The sequence below is a fragment of the Limanda limanda genome, chromosome 8, assembly GCF_963576545.1.
Source record: "Limanda limanda chromosome 8, fLimLim1.1, whole genome shotgun sequence".
Classification (NCBI taxonomy): Eukaryota; Metazoa; Chordata; class Actinopteri; order Pleuronectiformes; family Pleuronectidae; genus Limanda; species Limanda limanda.
Window position 1 is genome coordinate 23,076,790 of NC_083643.1, and position 20,310 is coordinate 23,097,099.

At 42.0% G+C, this 20,310-nt stretch overlaps 1 protein-coding gene across 1 annotated transcript in view; it reads right to left on the reverse strand.

Annotated features, from left to right (window-relative positions):
• Positions 1–20,310, reverse strand: part of cspg4 (chondroitin sulfate proteoglycan 4) — a 65,970-nt gene that overhangs the window by 20,752 nt on the left and 24,908 nt on the right. Inside the window, exons 2-5 of the mRNA XM_061077177.1 lie at positions 8,295–8,458; positions 3,647–7,198; positions 1,590–1,778; positions 1,138–1,413 (exon numbers count right to left, since the gene is read on the reverse strand). Of these exons, the coding sequence (XP_060933160.1) occupies positions 1,138–1,413; positions 1,590–1,778; positions 3,647–7,198; positions 8,295–8,458 (4,181 nt within the window). The remainder of the gene's footprint in view (positions 1–1,137; positions 1,414–1,589; positions 1,779–3,646; positions 7,199–8,294; positions 8,459–20,310) is intronic.

A 20,310-nucleotide genomic window follows, 5' to 3' on the forward strand; every position in this document is an offset into this window, starting at 1 on the left:
CTGGGGAACAACCACCAGGATCTGGTACTGAGGGGAAGATGTTACACTTCCTAGATTACTTAAATGGGATAAAATATAGATACATGAGGTTTGGGGTCTTCTGGGAAAGTTTTTGTCCCAGAGTGTTAAAAAAAACATGAATCAGATGAGATCAGAGGGACGGGTATGGTAATATCCTTGAAAATAATTCAAATGCATCTAATCCTTAAAATGTGGGATAGAGAATCCAATGTTTTGGTGGCTTTGATGATTCATGTGGTTCACATTCCTTTCACTAACAATTTGGTTAACCAACTGTTTGCTGGTAAAACATTTTTATAGTTTTATTTCACTCAGCATCCAATGAATCTGATAATTGCAGGCACAGCAAAACCAAAAGACAGAATTTTGAGGGGAACTTTGAGGACAGTGACTTAAACCAAAAGGAAAAACAAAATCCTTAAAGTGGCTATAATCAATATTTTCACATCAATAATAGATCATGTGACATACCCACACAACGCATTTACTGAAATATTTTCATCAACAGAGTGAAGACTTCACTTAATTTCTCGCTATGTATCTGCTGGAAGTGTAATTAGCCAATGATTTGCTCACATGTCCATCATATCAACTTCCAGAGTGATAACATTGTTAGTTACTTGTTGTTTGCTCCACTAGTGCTGAAATATCAGTGCTGAGATGTAGCCAAGTATATTTACTTTACTTTATATATCAGCAAATATCTGTACTTTCTACTCCACTACATTTTTTCAATGCACTGTTTAACATGTTCACATTGATTATTATTTTTTTAAGTTATCATTAACAAGAGGTGATTTGAATTAGACCCCGTCTCCTGCAACATGAGCAAAGCGGCCTACAGAAGCAGCATCACCGTTGTTGTGACACCTCAAATGGATTTACTAAGCCATAATGATGTAGTTGATATTTAAATCAGCTCCTACGCTACACTCATCAAGTAATTTGAATTTGTTGCTAATCATACCAACACAGCAGTATAGCATCATATTATTGAGCAATAAAACTTCACCTGATTGTTAATCAAAATTTAAGCAGGAAGATGTGATGGATCTGTTTAAGACCATATAAGTGAATTTGTAATATATTTATTCCTTCCTTGATGAAACAACATACCTCTTCCCATGTGAAGTAAGATAATTCGTCTCCATCAAGGTAGCGGATGTCCCCGTGCTGTGGCGGGTCTTCCACCACAAAATCTATGTTTTCTGAGCTGTAGAAGGGATGAGAGATGTTTATGATCTCTGCATTAATGACTCTGCTGAGGCCTTCCTTCACAGTGAAGTTGAAGGTCTGGATGGGGATGAGCCGGGGGACGATGTTCACAGAGATCTGTAGGTCCTCCACTGTGGTAAAACCGTTGCTGACGTCCACTGTGAAGGCGTCATTGCCCTGAAAGAAAAGGATGTTCAAATAAGTTATTGATATACTAAAAATAAACCTTGTGCCTCAAACCCATCAGAGGCGGAGGTTGTGCTTTAGTCAGATTTTACTCTCAGTGTGAATAAAAAGAAACCAGGCTGCCACATTTGATTTAATGCAAGAGAATGAATGAAATGGCACTGAACCTGAATGGATGCAGACACATAGAGAATGCGTCCCTGATCAATGTCCTCTTGACTGAAACTGTGGATGTAGTTGAGGACAGGCGAGGCCGCGCTGTCTGAACTGTTGGTCAGCTTGACCACATGACCGAACCGTGGAAGTTCTTTAATAGTGAACACCATTTCTGTTGGGAGAATATCTGCTTGCTCCACCTACAAGAAACAAGTGCAAAAGGACGCACAAACAAAATGGTTAAAATCCACATACATAACTGTTTTATGTAGAAATATGAACTAGCAGATGTATACACAGGAGTTAATAACCCAATCTAGAGCAGCATACAATGTAGAAACGTGTTTTACGACCAACCATTTCTTCATTAAATAACAGTACCTCAGCAAACACACATTTACTGTTGTTTGTTAACAACTCTTCCTGAGAAAACAGCCCTGTTTACAGCTTTGTGAATGGAATCATTTTCATTGATTTTTAAATTGTTCGTTTAGCCTAAGAAGTTAAGGGGAAGTCATAAAAAGAACGGCAAATCAATCAGTCTCACTAAAAACCCATCAAAATTGGAGATGATATGTTCAGCTAACAAAAATAGCAGAGGGGTTGTGCAACTTCTCTGAAGACAGTTGGCAAAGCATATCGAATTGACCAATACACTTTTTGAAAAGCAGTTTTCGTTTGAAATTGGCAGCACTGCTTCAAAGCTGTGGTTAGACTGACATGGATTTAGATGCCTTGTGTACTGGCTGTGACAGCATAGCTGGTATTGTTTTTACCTGTGTGTGTGTGTGTGTGTGTGTGTGTGTGTGTGTGTGTGTGTGTGTGTGTGTGTGTGTGTGTGTGTGTGGAACTAACATCTAGGCGGTTTGGGATATTTTGATAGGTCTTTATATTTCTGTCTGTCTGTTCATGGCAGATTTATCATGGCAATGCAATTTACAGGTGAGTAGTTGAGATCAAAATAAGTTTTTAAATATGGTACATGAATATCGGTGCACTACATTCACTTGCTGTATGCTATAATAGCATTAAGTTAACGTGAACACACAGTGTAAACTTCCTACTATAGTATAATTTATAGGCTAATATGGAGTTTGGATGTTTTTAGACAGTACAGTGTAACTTCAATAGGACAATGTGACCTTTGGCAGCATTTAAGCCGATGTTACAGATTCACACACAGGCAGATTTGAAGTCCCCCCACCTTGAATTTATTTTAATAAATGTTGGGGAGCCTGGGGCCTTGGAGTGTTTAGCAATCATGTTTGTGTTTGACAGTGGTTCAGACAATCGTACTACTTTCCATTTCATAGTAAGGACACACACTGTGAGAAGCCAAATCAACATTTTACTTCTTGTAAAGGCCATTCTGCCAAGGCTTTGTTGAATACATATTTCAATAATACTGTATGTGCACCAGGTGTCTACATTATTCTCCAGTCAATGCTGCAGATTTATGACGTGCGCCCTGTTGTGAAATTCAAGTTAGGATGAAGGAATGATTTACTTTCAAAAATGTTCCTCATTATTTTCAAAGTCAAGTTACATACAGGGGGATGTCTAATGATTGGGCAGACAATTTAAACCCCATTAATTGCTTTGCAAATTAAGTGCAGACAGACTCATCTTATAAATTACAGCGGGCTTCAGGAAGATCCTCAGGGGAAGCTCAGTGCACTGTTTTCCACACTTAATAGACTGTAATTTAGTACATAAACTAGATCAAAGCAGCAACTGCACACTCCTATTTAGCCTGGCTTTCATGTGTTTATGATGTAGTTTAGAGACAGGGTCCCAAGTCATGTGAAGGCTCTTTTTTATATAAGAAACAATAAACTTAAAAAAGACACACATGATGTCCTGCAACATAATTAGTACCAAACTGTATTGAAACAAATGGTGTATTGTTGCATGAAGAGTCAGGAGTCGAACCAGAAAACCATTCATTGGGAGTCTGTCCCTTATTCTCTGACCCCGTTTCCTATCTCTCCTTCACTGTGTCCATTGAAACAAGTTGCGAAAAATCAGTCATGCTCAACATACTGTTATCTCAGTCAGTAAACATTACCTTGAGATGATCCGGGTTGATGATGGTGTGCTCTCCCTCATAGGAAATGATGACCTCATTAGTTATCACCTCAGGCTCAGAGCGGTAACCTTGCTTGAATATTTTAATCCTGAAGGTGCCGTCTTCAGAGTGACCATGGGCTTGGACCCTAAAGCTGAAAGAGTCCTTGGACCTCAGACTCTCATAATTATGCTCATATGACACAACTCCTTTTTTGAGGTCCTCTTGGGAGAACGTAGAAGCCTCAATCCCACTCACAATAATCTTGCCATCACTTGGTGGGGAAGTAATCTGGAACTTGATCTCGTTGTCATCTCTGATGTCCACGTTGGTGTCAGCGCTCAGCAGTGAGGTGTTAAGGGTCTTGGTGCTTCCATGGTCAATGACTATGATTGCATTGTTCACAACTCGTAGGTAGGCCTCACCAGCCTCGATCTCTAGGAGCGCAGTGGTCTTGTGGTAGCCGTCTGACACCTGGAGTGAGAAGCGTTCCCGATCGGCTCCACGGTGAATGAAAAGAATCTTTTTGTCTCGCAGGTCAGCTTGTGTGAAACGGAAAAGAGGCTGTGATGGGTTGGACGCTGAAACAATATTGCCTGAGAGGATTCCCTCACGAGCGTAGACAATTTGGGTGTCATTGAAACCTGAGTCATCGTCCTTGAACTGGATCACTTCTGTTGTTAGCAGATGCTGACCATAGCGGACCACGTTGAAGACTTTATCCACGACCCTCACAGGAACATGCTCGTTCTTGGTCTGAATTGATATTCTGAAGACACCAGTCACTGCCTCCTGATTTTCAGAATCTTCTGCTCCTTGATCAAACGCTGAGAAATGGAACTCATCACTGCTTGTCCTGGAGCCATCGTGCTTGTAAATAAGCCTGTCAAGTTTTAGGTCTTCATTACTGAAAACTCTAATTGCCCCCTCAAATCTAGGCTGGTCTTCAGGGGAGTCCCTTATCAGTCGTCCATTCTTTGGCCCTTGTAAGACGCGGTAAACAAAATCCGTTGAAGTCTGTGACTGCATCCAAAGATAGTTTTTGTTCAGAGTTTCCTCAGTACCCTGCAAGACAACTAGCATCTCATTGGTCAGAACAGGGGCATCTGCATTGGCAAGAATGTTAATTGGGAAGGTGTACAGAGGAGAGTATTGGTCCTCAAACAAAACTCTAAACTGAAATTGGTCCATACTATCTGCAGCTCTTTGCACTCGGACCCTGTAGCTAATAGTATTGTCCATAATGTCCTTCTGGGTGAACATATCACCCTCAGCTATCTCTCTATCTGACATCAGGAGACTTCCTAGTGTTGGGGGCTTGACAAGGATGTATTTTACAGTTTGTGGATCTGGGTTTTTCTCTTTCACTTCAGCCTGAAGCTCTGTGAGGCCAATTGTTTGCTCCTCACCAGCCTCCATTTCCAAGGGAATTAGGAGAGTAACTCTAACTTGCGCAGGCATGATCTTTACTAAGAAGGTGTTGTTCCAGAGGGAGAACTGCCCCAAGTGGGTGTCGAACTGAATTCGCTCCACAACAATATCCTCCTGGTCACTTGAGTCTGTGCTGATGTACCTTATGCGGTTTTGATCCAGATCAGACTGATGGAAAGCTGTAACCTGCTTGTACAGTCCATCACTTGTCATAATGTGTAGTTCTCCAAATAGCAGAGGCTGTGTAATGTTATACATGATATCTCCGTTACGTGGATGAGCGATAACAGCCAGAGTTTCGATACCGATGGACGAGTTGCTTCCTTGAGTCAAGAGAAGGCCAGTGTTGGTGACAATTGTCATATGTGGCTGTGTTACAGACAACTTTAAAGTAGTTGACTGGCTTACTGACTGTCCATCAGATACTTCCAATGTTATTCCAGCAGAACTACCACCTCTATGTACAAAATAAATATGTCCATCTTTCAATTCTCTGCATGTGAATTCAGAAATGCTTCTTCCTGGCCTTTGACCATTTTCAAGGTAACCGACTTCCATGGACGGCTCTGAGGTTACAGTTACGACTAAGTCGTCACACCGGGTGTCAGAATCCACAATTTTGATAAGGCTAGGGCTCAGACGAGTCCTGCCATTTTCAGTGATGGTGATTTCTCCTCCACTAAGTTGTGGTATATCATTGACAGGAAGTATCTCAACTGGGAGGACATAATCACGGGGAGTTTTTAGACATTCTGGAAGATAACCATCACTGTGAGTAACCACCTCTATTTGGATTTGATCTGCGTGCCTATCATTTCCATCATGCATGTACTTCATTTTCTTATTAACAACATCCAGTAGAGTGAACTTTTGTGTGTGTTTTGTGTTGAGGTCCATATCAACCAGGCCGTACCATGGATCATTTTTGAGGGTAAAGATAATGTCTGACTGACGCATCCCTGCAGCACTGAGGTCAAATGTAGGGCTTAGGTTGTTGATATCAAGAAAAACTTCTCCACCTTCAGGAACAAGCAATGGTGTGACATCAAGAAGTTTGGTTACATTTCTGAATATCTCTGGCATTTCATCAGTTGGGTAGCAGTGTTGTTCATTTTCGTCCATGTCGACATATCGGATGCGGACAGGGGGAGTTGTAGTTGCGTCTGCATCATAATAGCTTGAGTAGTCATAGTCGTCTCCTTCACATTTAACGTGAACATCTTTCGTCACCAAAGCATCTTGTAAGCTTCGGTCCTTCTGATTTACTTTGATTTCGCCCAAACAACCAATAAAGGACTCAACTGTCATTTCCTCTTCTGCCCTATTCAAGGACCCACTTTCACGAAAGACTTCCTTCATTTTCCCCTGGATTCCTCCTAAATACAGGTTTCCTGCTAAGTCCAGTTGTTCTGATGAGTCAAGTGGGAGGGAGGAAGACTGGCTATCTACATTAATAACAAAAGAATCCGGACTGATCTGAACCTTAACTCTGTGCCACTGGTCATCATCCAGCTGCACCTCGGTATTCTCCAGTACCTTCATGCCACTGCCGAGGTCCAGGACACCTTTGAGATAACCTTTCATCACAGCAATAGCAATGAAGTCTGAGTCTCTGCCAGGGTGGAAAACAAGTAATGCATCCTCAATGGTGGTTTTCATTAAGAACTCCAAGACCCTTGGAGCGCCAGTAGCCCCGCTCCAGGTGGGGAAAGAAACAAAGGAATCAGGAGTGCTGAAACTTGTTGCCTCGCCATCACCAGCCTCAAACTCACTGCTGCAGGACTCCTTTGTGTCGTGGCATTGTTTAAAGGCTGTGCTGAGAATATCAAACTGATGAGACTCAAATTTAACCTCAGTCATGCATCCCCGGAAAGGAGGAATGGCATTACTGAGGTAGGGAGCATCCAGGTCACCTGTGCCTCCAAGCCAAATGCCTATGTCAATATTTAGCAGTTCCCCATCGTCGTCCACAGGAACATATGTTGGATAGAGCTCATCAATTATCATGGTGAGTTTGCCATCTTGCAGGGTCAGTGCGATTTTGTGGTCCAGGAGGTTGTTCAGCTGTACTCCTTGGGATGAGGACAGTGTCACCTCACCAGAGCCCGAGTTCATCCGTGCCTTATGGAAAGGAAAAAAGCAAAATTGAATATACGATTCACCTACTTCAGTTATCCATAATCGCTCCATGCCCAGCCACTGGGTCAATACGTAATGATGTACCACAGGGCCGCATAAGGGCCTGGAGGCTGCAGTAATTTAGTGTAAAAACATACTCTCTAATGGGATGAAGGCTGGAATAATTGGGAACTATAAAACCTACAGCTGCAAGAAAATGGAGATGAAGCTTATGCATTGTAGGAGTCCAGTGAGGAAGACACGTGGCTCTCTACATGCAACATGCAGGAGGGAGACAATGCATCAATAACATCCAATATTAATCAGTCCCAGGAAACAATCAGTACACAGTCAGTAATAGGGAAAAGGGAAATATTCTGCAGATAAAAGCAGATGAAGGTACAGGAGGAAGAAAACATCTGTAGGTAAACTAACACCATATGGGCTATAACTTGTTTTTTTGAAAGCAGCTGTTAAGCACAAAAGAAAATGCTGTCTTACCTCCTATTGTCAAAGTTAGTGAAAACTTTTTAGCTTCTAGACATGTTCGGCTCAAATGCAGGTTCATAATTTATGTCTGGTTTATTACTTGAAAAGGTTTACATGCTCTAATGTTCACATCGCTTCTGCATCTCCTCTTTTCAGCCATCGGTCTCTTCAAAGCCCCCTACCAATAAAGACCAGTCCCTTCTGATTGGCCCAGCTCTCCCACTCTGTTTTAATTGGTCAACTGCTTACAGGTTTGAGGAAATAATGGAATATGCTCACATTTTATCTGGCTTTGTTAGGGAGCCTGACCGGCTGCAAGGCGAGCATGATGCAAATGTGGTGCATTGCGATGTCATGTGAAAGTATCGGGCGGACTATTGACCAGTATTTAACACACAAGGGAAAAGATAAAAACTGAAAAAGCATAATGTGTCTCCTTTACTTTTATTCGTGGAATAATCAAGTCTCTTTGTTTTCAGTTAGTTTATCTTAATCTTGACATTGAGAAACTCTCTCTAACAGTTGAGTTAAAATCTGAGTCACATATTCTTAGTTTTAGGGACTGTCCAGTTTACATGACAGAATCCACAGCCGTTTGTTCACCTCTCACCTGTATTTTCCCGTTTTGTAGCTCAACAAATAGGTAGTCCTCCATCCCTGCAGCCAAGAGCAGAAGCCCACTCCTCCGACTTGTCTTAATATGTAGTGACAGTTGGAAAGTGGAGACATCTTGGATGACTTGTAAACTGCAGTGGCTGGCCCCAAAGTAGGACTCTGTGAAGAGTGAAAAAAGTTGATCAGAAATAGGTACCATGGTTTCCCAGAAGTCAAAGCTTTTACCACATCAAAAGAGCAAAAATCACTGACTTTCACAATATCTTACACGATGCAAAACACCCACACACACACACACATTTGCCTTTTGGGCCATTTAGATGAGAAAGGCACTATTGCAAAAACTAAAATTGCCTGATTTTAAAATGTCCTCCATTAAGCTTTCTACCTGGGGACAACACCAAAAAACACCTGTGCACAATATAAACTCATTATACAACTGCTGACTGGCAGCTCTGTGAAATCTAGCATGGACGTTTGAGAAACAAATGAGGAGTGTCATTACAGTACAACTTGCTCAGTACTAATGTCTGTATAAAGTGGAGCTCCCCTGGCCGCAAGATTCTCTCACTGAGACATCAGTCATTACCCCTGCGGACGTTTTCCGGGCATATAGAGACTTGGGGGTGCAGGATTTCCCAGGCTTGAGCTGATGCAAATTCAGCCACCTGCCTCGGACTGTGCTGTCAGGCACCCTGGACAAAATGTGAACCACAGGAAGTACATTTTTTCCAAGTGCACGTGCTCCCAGATTAAACTGGACCACTTTCAAGACCCAAGATATAGAAAGGGGGCTTTCCATTAGCCACCCACTCACCCTCTGTGGGGTAGCAGTTCAAGACACAGAAACCCATTGGAAAGCAGCAAAGAAGGCAGTCTGTAATATTTGGAATAACGGCGCAGAGAGAGAGAGACACTGCTGTGTCAAACTTGGAACATTCCTATGAGTTCATGAAGGCCAAAATATTCCCTCAAAATCAACACCAGCTTCCAGTTGCCCAGCATGTCAGCTTGATGCCACTCGGCTTCTCTCAAAATAACCTCTCAGACATGAGTCAGAAAATAGAGGAGGAGAACATAAGATAATAAACGTTCACATTCATACAGAGATTCAAAAGTTTAGGACCACTTTCCCATGAACGAGTAGCTATAAATGGAAAAAGCATCTTCTCGAGAGTCTGTTTGAAAGGTGTCCATGTGAGAGAAAATGGGTGCGTGTGTGTGTGAGGCTTCAAAGGGCAGAGTGTGTCTGTGTTGCATCTGCATTAATGCCAAGATGCCAACGTCAAAACACTGAAGGGTACATTTGTCTTGTAGTTTCTCGTCCTGTAAGCAAACCCTTCCATCGCAGATCTTCAACAAGCACGAGAAATGTGGACAGAGACAATCATTTTGATGTCAGCAAGGATGAACGCGGGGGTTTTATCATCGCGCCTGTGCATTTGTGATTTCACTATGAGGCATAGAGGCTGTTAGGCTTTTGGTTTCAGGGCTTCTCTGTTATGAACAAAGTCCGTGATGAACGGCCTCAGCACGAGGCCAGACATACACATACGTTTGTTTATAAACTGCAGCCACAGAAACACCATGTTGGTGGCTCGCAGAAATAAATATCACAGGAAACAAATGAACTGAGAGAAAAGTTGCAAAACTAAAGCAATAAGATGCTTCTTGTTAAATCAAATTGAGAATGAAGCTGAATGTGTATATATTACTTGTATTATACTGGGTCAAACTAAATGATCACAGTTGCACATCATTCACTTTTCAGAGGCTATTGTTCTGCGCTGCTGGTGACTGTGCATGCGGCTGTAATGGCACCATCTCTGGGAAGATATTTCAAAGAAAAGACTAATGCTAATTGCTTCGCGGCCTTCGGGCTGAGACTGAAAAATAGGGGAACAGAATCTTTTCTTACAGGCAATTGCATTAACAAAGAAAATCGCAGTGAGCTTCATTGTTCTTAAACCTGAGCTTTTGTTGGATTGTTCACTGAGCAAGGGGATAAAAAGCTGAAGGAGAGAGCGATGCCAAGACAATTCTGCCCAGGGATTTTCTGGTTCAAATTCAGCTCGATGCTGTTGCCTTCAGGAAAAGGGAGCACATCTCCTAATGATACACACAATGGCTTTGCTCGGCAGTGTACCTGGACCTGGAATTCATTAGTTCCCCGGCTAAGCTGTGTAAAGCTCTGTCTAGAATAGAAAAGGCTTCGTGTTTGAAAAAGCACATTTTCAATATGCTGCTGCTGCTCTGTGACACTCATCTTTTCTCATTCACTTAAATGGCTCCTGTGTTCACACTGTCTTACAGGTGTATGCAAAGAGGGAATCATACGTACTGGATGAAAGAAAAACAGTCATGAGGGTCTTTTGAAAACAGGACTGTGAGTCAGAAGCCTCGTGTTTTCTGCTTTAACGTTACACTTAGCTGTATTCTCCATTTCTCAGGGACTTGTGATGCGGTGCAGATGGGATCTAGCTGAGGTGATTCTGCTGACACGGCGTCATTATCTGTAAAGAATCATGCCTGCTTCTTAAGAGCGTAATCTCTTCTGTGAAGCTGCTGCCATAGTTGGTGTCAGTCTGTGTGTGGAGGTTTAACCATCTAAGAGGGCAGTCTCTGATCCCCTGAAGCCACCACACCCCTCCTCACACTGCTTGATTGTGCATCAAGCAGAATCCTGGTCTTGGGCCAGTGCAGATGGCTATAATTTGATGACTGACTGTGCTTGTATTTATAACGCTTTGAGGAAACGGAGTCTTCCTCTCTTTCATCGACGACAGAATGAATTACCCTGTTGTCTTTCTTTCCCTTTCCTCCTCCTCCTCTTCTCCACCCTCTTTAGGTCTCAATCTAGCAACGCATGTCCGGAAATGCTATGGGGAAGAGAGACGCACTGACCACAAGTGCAGGAAGATTGGAGACATTCATTTGACTTTGTGTGCTGTGACTCGTCTGTGCCGATGAGTCAGAGTCACCTCAGTCATATTTTTAGTGTGTGTGAAGCTGGGCTGGTCAGACCAGCCTTTAGGATGCTGAGTTTCACTTCTGTATCTGCCGACTCACTAAATAAAATACTTAAATCACATATCTTGCCTTTTACATTATTTAAGAGGTTTACAATGTATATCTAATCTAGATTAACCTGAGTGATGTTAGCGTGAATGGAAACAGAGTAACACACAATGCTAAATAATAGAGGTCTTCTTTAAAAGTTGCTTGTTGATGTTATGCAGAAGCAAAGATACCAACTGTGTGTTTCTCTACTACAATTTCACCATGGAAACATGGCCTGGAATCCAAACAAACCACCTACTGGCATAACCCATGCTTAAACCACGGTTAGCTTGACTATAAATAGTGGTTATGTTGGTCATTTGTTTCCTTTGCTGGGCTGTGTCGACTACAACAGGCCTTCTGGATATAATTATATAAAGGATAGGGTGTTGTTACCCATAGATAGAATTGGAGAGCTTTTTAGGGTGTAATTGTATTTACCATGTGGCAACTTGGTTCTTACCTTGATGAGCATGTGTGCTGGTTTCACTTTGAAAAAATGAAACCAATACATCCCATCCACTCCCAGTTTACACATGTCCGATTACACTGTTTTCTTATGTGTGTGTGTGTGTTTGTGAGTGTCAGTGTGAGAGAGGAGTTGTATTATGAATGAATGCGCTGCTATGAAGAAATATTTGACTTATTAAAGAAAAGTATTGATCATGAGAGAGAGAGAGAGAGAGAGAGAGAGAGAGAGAGAGAGAGAGAGAGAGAGAGAGAGAGAGAGAGAGAGAGAGAGAGAGAGAGAGAGAGAGAGAGAGAGAGAGAGAGAGAGAGAGAGAGAGAGAGAGAGAGAGAGAGAGAGAGAGAGAGAGAGAGAGAGAGAGAGAGAGAGAGAGAGAGAGAGAGAGAGAGAGAGAGAGAGAGAGAGAGAGAGAGAGAGAGAGAGAGAGAGAGAGAGAGAGAGAGAGAGAGAGAGAGAGAGAGAGACAATTCGTTTATAGTTATCAATCGTTTATAGTGAAGACTTTGGACAGGTTACACCGGGACATCACTACTACTATAAGCGGTTTCCACTGTACTAGAATTTTGAATTTCAAACTTAACTCATAATTATTTATGCAGGAAAAACCCTTGGTTGTTGTTGTTGGAGAAAACGGGGCTTTTCTCACTGTGTGTAATATGACGTCAACCTACCATTTGGACTAATGTGACGCGAGTCCGAGCCACTGGCTGCCTAACTAAAGGGTCTGTATTAATATAGCACTTTTCCAGTCTTGATGACCACTCAAAGTGCTTTACCGCCTGTAACTAGCATGCTTAAGTAATCAGCAAACAGTATGTGAGATGTTTAAGTAACATTGTGGCCAAAGTGGAAACCTTTTAAAGTGATCACGCCTCCTCCGGGTGAAGGTCAGACATTTTTTGAAAAAGTCAGTAATGACTTGACTTACAAGATGGGGCGTGAAAATCAAGTTTCCTCAGATTTAAATGATGTACCTAAATAAAACCATGGATCCTTGGCTTTACGCCTGCCCACCATCCACCCTGTCCACTTCCATCCGACCTTCGTGCTTTGAATGAACATAATTAAATGTTTCCACTGAACACAATCTATGTACGAATTAGGAGTCACGGTGCATAGTAGTCAAGGTTGCCAGATCATTCTTGTGGCCAGTGGCTACCATACTGTAGAGTGTGTCGTTCAATTCTAACTACTGGAAAACCATTTGGCTTTAAACATTGCCCATTCAGTTTATATTTGCTAATCAACTGTGTGTAAATTCAGTTCAATGTGAATGACCAACCACCTACACTACCACGAACAATGGATAAGCGTCTTTTCAACAATTGATGTTTCCACACTAATTACAGCACGCGAGCTGCTCTTAAAAGGAAGTGTTCCTGTTTACAGACCAGACTTTGTACGCAGCAGTAAAAAAATACTGCTAACTCCAGCACTGTTAAACAGCAGAGAGCAGAGCCACAACTCTACATACCTTGACAGCACTGCTTTATAAGGACCCCCTCCTTCCCCACTGACTTCTCAGAAGTCCCCAGGGACACACTTTTACAGGCTTAATGGAGCCATTTCTCAGACCAGGACTATGTCAGTGTAAAAGCATACATAGCATCGTTTTAGCCCCCTTTCAAATCCTCATCTACTTCTGCATCTAAGTCATTCCAATGCTAGCCAGAGTGAAGCAAGACAATACAAAGAAAATGGGCTTGTGGAGCCACAGCGGGTGGCCACCACTCTGGCAATAATTAAAACTTGTCAGGTTCTCTCTCCGTAAAACTTTCACTTACACAACAGACAATCGGTAGCGGCAGCAGCGAGAAATTATGACCTTTCTCAGTGAAAGGAGAATGGCAGTGTAATGTAATTTCAGCATCTAAAGGAAAATGGACCTGTGAGAAAAGGGAGGGAAAGGAAGGATGTGAAGGCCTCAGTGTTGTCTGGGTTTGTGCCGTTAATGAGCGGGGTTCTGAAAGGCTGTGTTTCCATACAAAATGAATGAAAAGAGCCTGTTTCTTTGGATGGATGGACGACGAAAGAAAGGAAATGAGAGGGATTGTTGCAGGGCTAATGACATTTGTAGATGGAAGAGTAGAAGGATCAGGTTATAGGAGTTTAGCTTCCAATCCAATCAAATCGGTTGGGGGAAAAAAAGTCCTGATTTATACTTCAGAAACTCTCTCTCCATAAATTTGTACACTCTTGTGCGGTTGCCAGTGGAAACATTTCCATCAAATCTTGGCTGCATTTCAGGTCCATGTTCACTGTGCTGTACTGTATTTCATGGAAACAGCGAATTTGAGCTTTTGCAAAACTACACAACTGCACATTCTCAAATTTTCAATGTCAGGCTTCAGCTACAGGGGCAAATGTCTTTCCATACAATTCACTACTCCTGCCGAATAAGGCCTGTGACGAATTCAGCTCGTTGGCTCATGGCACTCGACTAAGAGAACTCGCCGGTCATAACAACTTGGGACTGATGATCTCACTCACCTAACAAAATTGTAAGACAAACACGGCCATGAACAGAAGCATTGTGGTGACTCAGGACTCTGCCGTAGTTTATGAGGCGCTCATACAAAGCGTGCCTCTGTTAGCCCGACCGAGCTACGGAAGCCACCAACCGCCAAGGTCCCAGTGGGTGGGTACTGTTAAAATAATCTCCCCTGTGACATCAGAGGACCAACCCCCCTGGTTCCATTTCAACCTACATCCCTGCTCACACCATCCGACCCCCTGTGCACTCACTAACACACACACGCACACTTTCTTTTGCCATACACTCATGCCCTGCTTGTTCTAACAAGTGATTCTTTACACGTTTAGCTGTGACTTTCTCTGTTTTCCCTCAGCTCAAGCAGCACTGTTTACAGACTTTGCTGAAGGACATTTTAACATACCGGTAATGAATTCCTGTGTGAGATCTCACCATGTGAAAAAGTAGGTAGAGCAGCATGTCAAGGGAGAGGACAGAGGACAGAGGACAGAGGACAGAGGAGAGTAAGCCCAATGGCAATAGCAACCTAATAGAGTCCATTCTATTAAGGCTAAGACTTGATTCATTTCTCATCTTGCACAACAAAATATGTGCCGTGCTTTTGCCCCTTTACCCTGCATCTTATTTTAAATCTAATTTAAGGTCAATGAAGGATTTTTTAATTATCCTGCAGAGGCTACAAAAGGTTAGAGAATAAACTGAGAGCACAGTATGTGATGCATGACTTGGTATACTGATCTGGCTTTGTTCCATTTCTACAGCACGGATGGCCCAAAGTAAGAGCAGCCGGAAATTAGCTGGCGGTTAAGTACAGCCACTTAAGTCTCTAATATTTACAATGTCAACACAAAGTGTAAGAGCACAGAGGTTCTGTGTCCTGTTGTTATGTGCACGGATTAGCATGGATGAAGAAACTAAATTATTGTAATGTCGGTTATTTCAGGCCACCAATTTTAAGTGTGACAGCACATATTCATTGGTAAAGCTGTAGTTTTAATTAGTGGTGCTCATTATCATCATCATCATCATCATCATCATCATCATCATCATCATCATCATCATCATCATCATCATCATCATCCTCCCCTCATTTTACAAGGATACAGTTCAGTAAAACAGCCCATTCCAATTTCCCAGATGTGCACATTTTCTGTTCTGTCATGTATAGCTTATATCTTTTTATGACTTTACTGCTTACATTCCGATTATAAGCGGCTCCCCTGCCAAGTACAAGAGCTTGATGTGCAGTGGGGTGTCCAAAAATCATAAATCATAATGATGAACTATTTAAATTAAAGATGAAGCACAACTACAATAGGCAGATTTTAGACCATTATAGGCAATAAAAGATCATATACATAATTGCTCTAAATAATGAAATGAATTGTGGTGCTCCATCTCCCCCATGGTTTGCATCTGCCTGGAAGTATGATGTTAACACAGCTGTGACAATGTTTAAAAGATTGGCAACAAAAAGGCAAGGGAAGAGAAAAGAGAAGAAACTGCAGGATGCCGGTCATGAATCATTTGAAGGTATGTTTAAAAGTATGATTAAATACTGCTTTAACCTTGTAGCCTATACTATACATGCAGGAAGCATCTTGATCAAGTTATCCAAAGTTAGTACTGACAACCTGAACATCTTTAAACTTCAGACTTTCAGGCAATATGAGAAAAATCCTGGGCTTCTTCATCCTTGGGCATTCTATTGTGTTATTATGTAAATACATATTTATTCATCTATACTTTAGATGCTGTGTTCTATCTGCATCATTTCACAGTTCGTTTATCATTTTAAACAAGTGTTCTTCATGGATACACCTCATCTGTAGGACTAGAGGCCTGACCTGGGAACTGTGGTTCAGATCCACTTATAATACAGTTAGTCTCATCCGGGTTGGGTCTGGTTCTATTACCAATCAGTGAGCGAGGTATTACAGAATATTTGGGTCTATTTTTTAACTCTTTTGGAGATTGGACATTAGGATAAACAACAAAGTTTAATATGATTCCCTGTGAATTTATGTTAACTTGTTAATGCAATCATATGGGAAATCGCTGCTGATCCGCTCTGTGTCTATTGTGGCATTTGGGTCCAGTGTTTATAAGTCCTGCACAGGCCTGGGTCGCAGCTTTTAAATGATAGATGAGTCTAGATCACTTATAATATTTCTGTGTCTTTCGGGTTTGGGCACAAATTGTTGGATCTGTGACGAAGAGATCCAGGATGATGAATTGCTGCTTGACATTTACAGCTTAGATTGAGAATGCTTGGGAATTCACTTATTTTCTACCAAGAATCCAATGGGGTGACTGTCTGCTTCATGTCTGAGTATGAACTACACAGCTGGACTCCAGCTCCTTACAGCTTAAAACAATAAGCTTGGCTAGCTTAGCATAAAAGCAGGTAAAAAGAGGGGGAAAGAATATGTTCAACAAATTGGGCTTTTAAGTGAGTTAAATGCTCTTCTTTTTTCTGTGTGAAGAGCGTAGCAAGCTAAGCTAAACGCCTCCAGGCAACAGCTCCCAACTTATTGGACCAACATAAAAGTGGTATTGATCTTCTCATATTGAGAAGAGCATAAATATTTGATGGTCAAAAGATAGATTTTCAGTGGAGCAGATTACCTCTTTAGTTCTGAGGTTGAGGTTTTCCAGCTTTGAAATGAAGAGTCTCACATTCTTGAATCAGCCTCTGTCTCTGTGTCGTGATCGAAATACTCCTCTTCAAAACCGGGCACATCACTTTATGTCAAAGTACTGCACTTTAAAAAAATGTTCCCAGCAGTTATTGAGTTGGATTTATTGTTTCCTTCTTAGATACAACTGGTATGATGTTGAACACTCTTGAGAATGTCTGACACTGATGAGGCTTTAAGGATAAATGACCAGAGAGCACTTGACAGTGCTATGATTTATTCTCATCACAATTTTTTTAGCTGGGCTATTGAAAACATATAATTTCATTTTTTTTACTCTTATTGTGACCAGGCCAGATTCATTCACAGTTAACATCGATCTCTGACGTATCAACAGCTCCAGTTAGCTTTCACTCACAGTGCCCTCATGACTGTTGTTACGAATACGGGTGCAGGCATCAGTCACTCCACCACTAATTATCAGCATGACACTGGCTTTGCAGTGGGCTGGAAAACACTTTGCTGAGTAGCAATTCACTGTCATAAATCATTCCACTTAAACGTCAACGCAAGGGAAGAGATTTAGGACTTGGACTCTGAGAAACCTCCCTCAGCTGGGGTCCGGTGCAGGGGAACACTTGATAGAGATTGTGTTTAAGTTGGGCTTGGCTGCTGCAGGGGTTCCTAGACAGGTCTAATAAATTCACTGATGCTCTCTATTTTTGTTTTATCTCCTTTTTGTCTTTATCGCTCGCTCGGGTCCCACTTTGTTAAAGATGCTGAAAGATTTGTAGATTTTTACAGCGCAAGTTGTGAATAAAATATTTTCATACTTGTGCTGATGTGATACTTGATACTTGGAGAGGACGACAAAACAACACTTTTGGTAGCTCACTCTAAAAAGTTTTTTTCTACATAATTTCTTGTTCCAGCAGGATGTCCATTAAGATTAGTGGTTCACTCTGTAGTATCTTGTTGCCAAGTAAGAATTTTCATAAACCGGACAGTAAACCCCAAATTGCTCCCAATAGCCAGACCAACACCTAGCATTAGCATTATTCTAAGGTAAGCATTCAGAACACCAGACACCTTTCGATACTCCCATAAGGCTCATGGAAACAGATGGAGCCTTCTCCTTGTACGTTTATTTCGTCCATATTCGTCCAGTTTCTGAAAGCTAACAGATGCAGACGACATGTAAAAGTAACACCGCTGTAAATTGTTGGGGCATTGTAGCCAATAGCTTAAGTGAGACAACATTAGGACATGAGGAAGAAATGTCAACTATGGCTGAACTTTTTGCTTTGCAAGTTGGTAAAACACAACAGGCATATATGTGATGTCAGTGCACCTGGGCACAGGGACAATTGTTTTTTTAATTGATACATAATCACCAGACCTGCACCAAACCAATGTATGTTGTCAGACACTCTGTGCTGCCCTCTCTTGGATGTATTGCCTCACAACCATGCCAAAGTTAATGACTCACAAAACTATGTGGGCAGTGATGGTTGCATTGGTTGAAACTGGAGTATCTCTTCTGGTAAGTAAAAAGGCAGCATAGATTAGCCTATAGTTCACATTAATTCCCAGCCTTGGTTGAGTTTAAAAACTCTGCATAAATATTGAGCATTAAATATGTTTCTCACCTTATTTAAACCTCACATTGATCTTAGCCTGGAGGGAAGGGTGGATTTCACACCAGTTTCAAGCTACATAACTACACACTCTTTCATGACCAAATCAGATATGGAGGCCCTCTCTGAAAATGAGGCCCCCAGTCCAAGGAGTACAACTGTGATACAGAAGCTGCAGTGAAGGGGCCTCTCAAAACCCATATCCGGCTTTAACTAGGGTCTGCAGAGTCATTCTGTGTTTAAGATCAGAGTGTCACATTAGCTCCATAATGAGAACCAGCTGAACGCACACACTACCAGACTGACCCTGTTCAGCTCAGACTTCCCCCCCACCAGCACCTCCACCACCTCCTTCAGCTCACCCCTCACCCCAAACCCTGGAGACACTTCTCTCCTGCTTCACTCCACTGAACTATGCTTTTTTAAATAAATGCTTTATCCAGATGCTTGCTCAACCCTTCCATTAACCAGCGTTAATCTAAAACCATGCCAGTGCACACACCCACAGAGGGAAGTACATGGTGCAAACATAAACTCAGCCGTGCACTCATCACACACACACACACACACCAACACAACCATGAGTTAGGCGTCTAACAACCCTGACGGTAATTCCTCCTCGGTCTACCGGCTGAGTCAGCCCACAATGTCTTGCGCCATTTTCCACCAGGCTACCGTTGAGAAGGCCCGCCCTGCTCCACCCAGTCTACCCCGGCACTCCAACTCAACTCTCATTCAGCAGAAGTTGAGAGCAGCAGCCCCACCACCGCCCTCCCGCCAACACCTTTTCCTGCCTCTCTATTCTACTCTCACTCTGTCTGTGCCCACCAATTTCTGCCCAAAATAAACAGTGCCGAGCATGGAAAAGCCCGGGAACACTGTGTAACAGCTTGAACAGCACTCCACTGTTCTAGCGCCACATTATAAGTCCATTTCATTTTCCCACAAATTGGAAGGTTTGGTTTCATTACTGAGGAACTGACTTGAAGATGAATAGAAATGGTTTTAGTGGAAAATGTTGGTAGCTGGTAGTAGACATGAGGGGAAGTCCCTGAAGATTAGAACTTGAAAAAGACTCTCTCTACTTTTTTCAGTTCCTACCACAAACTAATCTGATTGTGAGCAGATACAACTGATACATTTGATTTTTTTTATTAATGATTTATGTCTGAGTTTTGCATTAGTTTACGTTTGTCAGGATAGTGACTTGTTAACCATAACCTACTGATGAAATGTATGACTTATTTTAGAACATAGGACAAGATTGAGAATATCCTTGTACATATATCTTAAAAGTCAAAACAGAAATGATTATTTTAAAAGACACTAAGAAGGGGTTTAGTCAGAGGTGAGGATTTGTCCTTTCTTTAAACAGAGTAGATTAACTGAGCGTGAATGGCTTTTTCCAGGAACGCCCTACACCACAAAGACATACACATACCTAGACTTGAATAGTGTGATGGAGGGTAAGGTATTTGCTCGAGAGCTCCCTAGCACCTATGAAGAAGAAGGAACCAGCAACACACTTTAAATTCTGCCCACCAGATTTGTTCAGCTGGTCCAAAGATGAAAGTGGCAAACAACAAGCTCCAACTTCTTTATTCAGTCATTCCTGCCTACACATGGCATATAAGGCTTAAACGTAGGAATACACATTAAATGTAAACACTGGTTTTGTTGGGCCAAAACGCTCATGCCACATCTGTAGCAAC